The sequence below is a fragment of the Cucurbita moschata genome, unplaced genomic scaffold, assembly GCF_002738365.1.
Source record: "Cucurbita moschata cultivar Rifu unplaced genomic scaffold, Cmos_1.0 Cmo_Scf00028, whole genome shotgun sequence".
In the NCBI taxonomy this organism is placed as follows: domain Eukaryota; kingdom Viridiplantae; phylum Streptophyta; class Magnoliopsida; order Cucurbitales; family Cucurbitaceae; genus Cucurbita; species Cucurbita moschata.
The window spans coordinates 1,599,052-1,607,308 of NW_019268544.1; the positions used below are offsets into that span (position 1 = coordinate 1,599,052).

At 38.9% G+C, this 8,257-nt stretch overlaps 3 protein-coding genes across 5 annotated transcripts in view; 2 read left to right on the top strand and 1 right to left on the bottom strand.

The window, feature by feature from the left end:
* Positions 1-4,954, top strand: part of LOC111463367 — a 23,033-nt gene extending 18,079 nt beyond the window's left edge. For both annotated transcript variants that reach the window (XM_023107279.1, XM_023107278.1), the window contains exons 20-26: positions 194-310; positions 407-528; positions 617-1,349; positions 1,466-1,720; positions 1,953-2,135; positions 2,675-3,016; positions 3,721-4,954. In XM_023107279.1, coding sequence (XP_022963047.1) covers positions 194-310; positions 407-528; positions 617-1,349; positions 1,466-1,720; positions 1,953-2,135; positions 2,675-3,016; positions 3,721-4,470 — 2,502 coding nt within the window. In that variant the 3' untranslated portion in view covers positions 4,471-4,954. The remainder of the gene's footprint in view (positions 1-193; positions 311-406; positions 529-616; positions 1,350-1,465; positions 1,721-1,952; positions 2,136-2,674; positions 3,017-3,720) is intronic.
* The window catches only part of LOC111463369 (protein SLOW GREEN 1, chloroplastic), a 20,527-nt gene that overhangs the window by 7,914 nt on the left and 4,356 nt on the right, over positions 1-8,257 (bottom strand). The window lies entirely within an intron of this gene.
* Positions 5,729-8,042, top strand: LOC111463370 (glucan endo-1,3-beta-glucosidase 8-like). The gene is made up of 2 exons (XM_023107284.1): positions 5,729-6,281; positions 6,797-8,042. The coding sequence occupies exons 1-2, from the start codon at positions 5,932-5,934 to the stop codon at positions 7,896-7,898; spliced, it is 1,452 nt and encodes a 483-aa protein (XP_022963052.1). The 5' UTR covers positions 5,729-5,931; the 3' UTR covers positions 7,899-8,042.

Consider the following 8,257-nt stretch of genomic DNA (forward strand, 5'->3'; position numbering starts at 1 on the left):
GGGGGGGGGGGGGGGGGGGGGGGGGGGGGGGGGGGGGGGGGGGGGGGGGGGGGGGGGGGGGGGGGGGGGGGGGGGGGGGGGGGGGGGGGGGGGGGGGGGGGGGGGGGGGGGGGGGGGGGGGGTGTAGTGGTGGTATTGTAAAAAGTAAAAGAAAAGGTGTTATTATTTCGCTAATGGTTCTCTCCTTGTTTAGGCTGAATCTATGGTAGCAGAGTGGAAGGAGTTCTTATGGGATGTTCAAGAAGAGCGAGTTGCATTGTGGGGTCACTGCCAGGCACTCTTCATCAGATATTCCTTTCCTGCTTTACAGGTATGTGGAACTGGAAGTGTGGTATCTGCTTGATATTCGAATTAGATTTTTTGACTTGTGAACAATCTACTGACAATTGCTATCTTCTGTTCGTAGGCTGGATTGTTTTTCCTCAAACATGCAGAAGCTGTGGAGAAAGATCTTCCAGCCAAGGAGCTTCATGAACTATTATTACTTTCCTTGCAATGGTTAAGCGGGATGTTTACCGTGTCCTATCCGTAAGAAACTTGTCTTAAATTTTAACATATGCTTTATTATTTTGCATTTAAAATTATTGTCACTGACTTGGTTGATCCAATTTATTAGGGTTTATCCATTGAATCTTCTACGAGAAATTGAGACCAAGGTTTGGCTGCTGGCTGTAGAGTCAGAAGCTGAACTGAAAAATGAACGGGACCTGAACATTAGTGGCTCCATCCGGGAATGTAAATCTAGGAATAGCTCAAGTATTATCGACTTGACTGCAAGTATGATATCAAAAATGGATAAACATATAAGTACAATGACGAATAAAAATATGGATAAACATGAGGTCAGAGAAAACAGCCAGACTCACCATAAAAGTCAAGTATTAGATGCTGGTCTTTCAACTGCAGGAGGGGGGAATACAAAGGCAAAAAGGAGGACAAAAGGTTCCATGTTACTACGACGGCCATTAGCAGACTCTGCAGACATGAACACTAACTCTGAAGATGGATATATTTCTTCCAATTTTAAAAATGACTTGCACATGCAAGATGAGAACTTAAAAATGGATACATCATTTTCAGGGTGGGAAGAAAGGATTGGGCCTGCAGAGGTGGAAAGAGCCATTCTTTCATTGCTAGAGTTTGGACAAATTACGGCTGCCAAGCAGCTTCAACAAAAGCTATCTCCTGAGCAAGTGCCTTCAGAATTCCTTCTTGTGGATGCTTCTTTTAAGCTCGCAGCTATATCAACCTCCAATTGCGAGGTTCCAATGTCCATGCTTGATGGGGATTTATGTTCAGTTATTCTTTCATCTGGTATTCAAGTTGATCAGTATCTCAACCCATTGCAGGTTTCTGTCAATCCTGTCTCTCTCACTCTCTCACTCTTCTGAATTTATTGCCATCCAATGATAACTCCTGTTCTTATTTTGCTTGATGTGCATGATCCGCATGTTCATATGTACAGGTTTTGGAGACTTTAGCAACAGTTTTTGCTGAAGGTGGTGGACGTGGGCTTTGTAGAAGAGTTATTGCGGTCGTAAAAGCAGCAAATGTCTTGGGACTTCCATTTTCAGAGGCATATAACAAACAGCCAATTGAACTATTACAGCTGCTCTCTCTCAAGGCACAAGAGTCATTTGAGGAGGCAAATTTCCTTGTGCAGACTCACTCTATGCCTGCTGCTAGTATTGCTCAAATTCTTGCAGAATCTTTTCTCAAGGTTGTTTTCCCAACTGAGTGCCTAGTAGATCTCCAGAATTATGAATTTTGATTCAGTTGAATTATCTCCAAAGCTTAATATCAAACTTGCTTTGGTTTCAGTCTTTATTTGATCGATTGTATTTAAAGATATTTTGCATGAATCTGGATAATTTTCCTTAGTTTGAATGAACCCATGGGGTAAGTATCAGTTCTTAATCTAAACTGACCTCTTATGATTTTCAAAAAATTAGGGCTTGCTGGCTGCACATCGTGGAGGTTATATGGATTCCCAGAAAGATGAAGGACCTGCTCCTCTACTATGGAGATTCTCTGATTTCTTGAAGTGGTCAGAACTTTGTCCTTCTGAACCAGAGATTGGGCATGCCTTGATGCGTTTAGTTATCACTGGACAAGAGATACCACATGCCTGTGAGGTACTACTGTGACTATGACATACATTTTTCCATTATGTCGCGTAGGTTTGTACATTATGAAAGAAATGGGTCTCGAGTGAAAATAGAAAACATGAGAAGAAAATGTGGATTTTTTTTTTTTTTTGGAGTTATGATACTGTTAGTGATTAGTAATACGTGGATAAACTGTGAGTTATAATCATTTCTATATTATTCTATTATGGACTGCTGTTTGGGATAAAAGATTTCGCCTTCTTAGTGTGATTCCTTGGGGTAATATTGTTTAAGAAATAAACCTCTGGAAGTGATGGAAACTGGAATTTTATTTTCTTTCATTTTCTTTCATTTTGTTTCATTTTCTTTCATATACACAGTAGGAATTGTGCAAGTTTTATTCAGTTAAGTGTTATAAGCTGTGTTGTTCTTTCTCATTCCATCAAACGTCGAGATGTTTATATAGATGGTTTGAGGATTGAGATTGTTCCATTTAATAAGTTGATTTCTTATTCTTAAGAATTTTGACTCAAGTTTTCTGACTTCTAAAAAATGTTCTGTTTTAGGTTGAACTTTTAATTTTGTCTCACCACTTCTACAAATCATCAGCTTGCCTCGATGGGGTTGATGTTCTCGTGGCTCTTGCTGCCACAAGAGTTGAGGCTTATGTGGCTGAGGGTGATTTTCCATGTTTAGCTCGTCTGATCACTGGAGTAGGAAACTTCTACGCCCTTAGTTTTATTCTTGGCATTCTTATCGAGAACAATCAACTAGAATTTCTTCTTCAAAAGTTTTCGGCTGCTATAAGTACAAGCACAGGGAGTGCTGAGGCTGTCAGGGGCTTTCGGATCGCTGTTCTTACATCCCTTAAGCATTTAATCCCCAATGATCTTGATGCATTTGCTAAGGTTTGTAGACTTGTTCACGATATCCAATGTGTCATATTCTTGACAATTACAATAAATTCATAAGATGTCATATTCAATTAGATCTTCCGTTGGCTTGGTAGGAATTATTTTATATCGCATGCTTAGCATATGCTTGCAACTTATCAAGGACATCAACATTTGGGCTGATATTATGCTAAGATGTTATGGTTTTGAATGGTTGGCTATTTTATCATTTATTTCATCTCACTAGTCCAACATAGCCTTAGTTATCTTATTTTATCAACATTACCCTTTGTTATGGTTCTGAAATTATTTTTGTCAACTCCGTATGCTATATTTTTGTTTTATTGTCCTTCTGGATCAAGTTACTTTTGTTATTTATTTAGATAGTTAGCAGAAATATCAGCATGTGTTAACATTTGATGGAGTATTAGTATTATTCAAGATTAAATGACCAAAGATTTGCTTTCATAATGTCTAACCCAAGGTTTGCTATACAAATTATTCCTGTGAACTTAGTGTTCCTTGTTTATCTTTTTATCCTCCATTCTCTTTTTCTAAGATATGCATGATCCGAGTGGACTACGGTACTAGTTTTCTTTTCGTAAATCTTAGGCAGCGGAAAATTCCTGAAGTACTTGCTTTGATGTATACTTCGATGGAAATTAACCTCAGAGCAACATCTCTCGTGTTTAATTTGGTGATTTACATCATGCATACAGGTTTACAGCCATTTTGACATGAAGCATGAAACAGCGGCCCTTTTGGAGACACAGGCAGAGCAGTCTTGTGAGATGTGGTTCCGCCGCTATGACAAGGACCAGAACGAAGACCTTTTAGATGCCATGCTATACTACATTAAAGCTGCTGAAGTTTATTCTTCCATTGATGCAGGCAACAAAACTCGCAGATCCTGTGCTCAGGCCTCTCTAGTGTCCCTTCAGATTAGGATGCCCGACTTTAAATGGCTCTTCCAGACAGAAACCAATGCCAGAAGAGCTCTCGTCGACCAATCAAGATTCCAGGAGGCACTAATTGTTGCTGAAGCTTATGATCTCGACCAGCCAAGCGAGTGGGCTTTAGTCATTTGGAATCAGATGCTTAAGCCAGATATTTTAGAAGACTTTGTGGCTGAATTTGTCACTGTGCTTCCACTCCATCCTTCAATGTTAGGCGACATTGCAAGATTTTATAGGTCCGAAGTCGCTGCCCGTGGGGACCAGTCCCAGTTCTCCGTCTGGCTGACTGGGGGAGGGCTGCCTGCAGAGTGGGCAAAATATTTGGGAAGATCATTTAGATGCTTGTTGAAAAGGACTCGGGATTTGAGGCTCCGTTTGCAACTAGCTCAACTTGCCACTGGTTTTATGGATGTTATCAATGCTTGCACAAAAGCGCTTGATAAGGTACCTGAGAACGCCGGACCTCTTGTTCTTAGGAAAGGGCATGGCGGTACATATCTTCCGCTGATGTAAGTCAAAAGATCATTCAAACATCATGTTCTTTTTATCGGCGCCTGGAAAGATCAACAACGGGGACGATGACAATGTCAATAACATCATATTCTTGGATCCTTGAATAATTGGCCATGGAAATATACTACCCTGCCCTGGTTTATTTATTGATGGGAAGGGGGAATAGATGGCACAAGGAGGTGTAGAGTTGTAAAATCTGCAGACCAGTTCATTTATTTCAAGTTTCCTGTTTGCTTTTTGTAGTTTTCCTTCACAAGCCAATGCTAGGTCTATTCAAGCAACACAATCATATTAGGTGCAGGATTGGATGCTTAGAGAAGCCTTTTGTATATCAGTTTTGTGGGATCTCTTTTCCATTATGGTTATTTATTGATTTTTTTTTCATTGTTTTTGTTTCCGCTTCACCTTGATTTGTATAATATTTGATAAACAGTTGCAAATTGATCACTTTAATGGGAATGTAATTGTCGCTGTTGCATAAATACTTGCATGTGTCTTTTCTTATTAGTATCTTTCAAAAACAAAACTTGCTTGATCCCAGCAGGGTTTATGTGCTACATTACAATGTCTTTTCTACAATCGCTTCTAAATGTCTATTCGTTTTCTTTCATTTTTACAATACATGAGGTGAAGAGGTGGAGGATTATAACAACAAATGGTAGTAACAAAAAATATATATGATTAGATACTCAGTTTTAGGCTTGGTAATCTTCTTCAAAGAGCGGCTCTAAGGTTTGAGTTTGATTTAAGTACTGAATTCGGACAAAAGCGTAAAAGATTTTATTCTAAATAATGAGACATGGGGTCTAATCTTTGCATTGTGTCTAGGTGGCCTTACACAATTAGTTACAAGTACGACGGTTTTTATTGAGTATAGTAGTCTCTATTATGTTGAGACGTCATCTTCACCGTTTGTACCCTATATTCAGCACAAATCCAACTTTCATCCTAGTTAAATGTTAATAAACTAACCCCGATTACGAAAACTATAAGCTTGTGAGATGAGATTTTACTCTAAATTTGAGCTTATAATGAGCTTATAATGGAGTAAAAATTTGATCTACCAACTTCAAAAAAAAAATAAAAAACAAAGTTGATTAATCTTCAATGCATTACTTGTCCTTACAAGATCAGAACGACCAAATCAAATCTAGTAGAGACAGTCCATCTCCCTGATTATAGTTTGTCTGTTTTTTTTTTTTTTTTTTTTGGAAAAATTAAAGATGTTTTTCATGGACAGGGAGAGAAATGGTTTAATCAGTTTAAACAAGAACCAAGTTCATGTTCTTGTGTCCCCCTAAAGAGGAGGAACTCTGTTCATTTTGACCCTTTCATCTTCCAATACAACCCTGAAATCACAGCTTTCTCTATATATAATCCAAATCATTCCCCAAATTAATCACAACCCAACTCCCAAAAAGCATCCATTTTCACTCTCACCCATTACAAGAGATTGACCCTATGGGCGGAGCAACGATCGTCCCCACCGCGTGGGCCGCTGTGATTACCGTGGCGGCGATGGCGGCTGGCGTTGCAGAGGGAGGAATCGGCGTGAACTGGGGAACATTGGCATCGCACCCTCTGAAACCGAGCATTGTGGTGAACCTGCTGAAGGATAATGGAATTAAAAAAGTGAAGCTCTTCGATTCCGACACTTGGACTGTATCATCGCTGGCTGGTTCTAAAATTGAAACCATTATTGGCATTCCTAATGATCGCCTTAAGAAATTTGCTGAAAGCTACAACGAAGCTAAGAATTGGGTTAAAGATAATGTTACCGTTCATATGTACGATGGCGGCGTCGATATCAGGTTCCTTCCTCTTATTCTAAACATTTTTTTAGTGATATCACAATTTAACCCGAAAAAACTCTTAAATATAAGAGATTTCTGTTCGATAACTAAAAAAACCTGAGATAAAATTATATTTCCGTCCTCTCTCACTTTTTATATAGTAATATTAATTTAATAAAAATGGTATTGAAAAATAGAAAGTTAAGTCTCTAAATAAATAAATAAATAAATATTTAAACATGTATTTATAAGATATGAAAATTATAATTATTTAATTAATTTTAAAAAAATTTAATACAAAATTAAAATAGTAGGTATATATATTTGAAGAATAATAATTTTTATACAATAAAAGAGAAATTTAAATATATTTTAAAAATTTATAAGAGTAAAAACTAAAATATCTGGAAAATATAATGATAAATTATAAATTTTATTAAAAAATATATAAACTATAATTGGATTAAAAAAAATAAAATGTTTATTGGAAAAATATGAGAAAAGAAATGTAAGAATGTGTGGTAAAAGTGCAGGTATGTGTCTGTGGGAAATGAAGCTTTCTTGACGGCTTACAATGGATCCTTTGTGAACGTCACGTTTCCGGCGATGCAAAACGTACAGAAAGCTCTCGACGAAGCCGGCCATAGCAAAAAAATCAAGGTCACCACTGCCCTCAACGCTGACGTCTACGAAGCCAAGTCTAATCTACCGTCCGACGGCCAATTCCGGCCAGACATTTACAGTATCATGAAGGAGATAGTCCGCTTCCTCGACCGTCACGATGCCCCTTTCATGGTCAACATTTACCCTTTCCTCAGTCTTTACCAAAACCCTAATTTCCCCATCGATTACGCCTTCTTCGGCGGCAGCGGACAGTCCAACAATGACAATGGCAAATCCTACACCAACGTCTTCGATGCCAATTACGACACGCTGATTTGGTCCTTGAAGAAAGTCGGCTTCCCCAACCTGAAAATCGTCATCGGAGAAGTCGGTTGGCCGACGGACGCCAACGTATTTGCGAATGTAACTCTGGCGAAACGATTCTACGACGGCTTGTTCGAGAAATTGGCCTCTGGCGAAGGAACTCCAATGAGGCCGAAGGAGAGCTTCGAGGTGTACTTGTTCGGGCTTTTGGACGAGAACGCAAAAAGCGTTTTGCCAGGTTTTTTCGAGCGCCATTGGGGGATTTTTCAATTCGATGGAAAACCTAAATTTCCAATGGATTTATCGGGGAAAGGAAACGACAAAATGCTGGTGGCGGCGAAGGGAGTGCAGTATATGGAGCGAAAATGGTGCGTTTTGAGGCAGACTTTGAAGAATTTGGAGCCAACTGCGAAGGAAGTGGATTACGCTTGCGGTTACTCCGACTGTACGGCCTTGACAGCCGGAGGATCGTGCGGTCAATTGGACCGGCGAGGCAGAATTTCGTATGCGTTTAACATATATTTTCAGATGCAGGATCAGAACGTGGAGGCCTGTGTTTTCGATGGAACCGCCGAGATTGTGACCAAAAATGCGACGGTTGGGAACTGCTTGTTTCCGATCCAGATTGTGAGCGGCGGAGAGAGGTTGAAGGCGGCGGCGGCGGCCATGGTTGGGCTTGTGTTGAGCTTGTTTGTGTTAGGGCTGTGAGCAGTGAAGGAATTTGGCGGGCAATTTTGGGGATTCATTTTATTTTATTTTTTCTTTTTCTTTATTTTTTTAAATTCTTTTTGGTATTTTCCAAGTTCAAATTTTGTAGGGTTGATATAGCCTAGAGGAGAGATGAAGCTAGAATATTCGACAATAAAGATTTTATTTTATCATTTTAAATTGGAGTAATTTTATTTACACGTGTACATCAAATTATGAATTCATAAATCTACCTTTAAAATTTTATAATATGATCCAGACGACATAATAAAATTAAGTTTTAAATTATATTAACTATATTCACAATTTTTTAATAATTATAATAGTACGAGGAATGTGACTTTTTTTTTTTTTTTTTT

Coding starts and splice junctions, on each gene's coding strand:
- LOC111463370 (XM_023107284.1), top strand. CDS start 5,932: ATGGGCGGAGCAACGATCGTCCCCACCGCGTGGGCCGCTGTGATTACC. Junction 6,282..6,796: donor GATGGCGGCGTCGATATCAG/GTTCCTTCCTCT, acceptor GTAAAAGTGCAG/GTATGTGTCTGTGGGAAATG.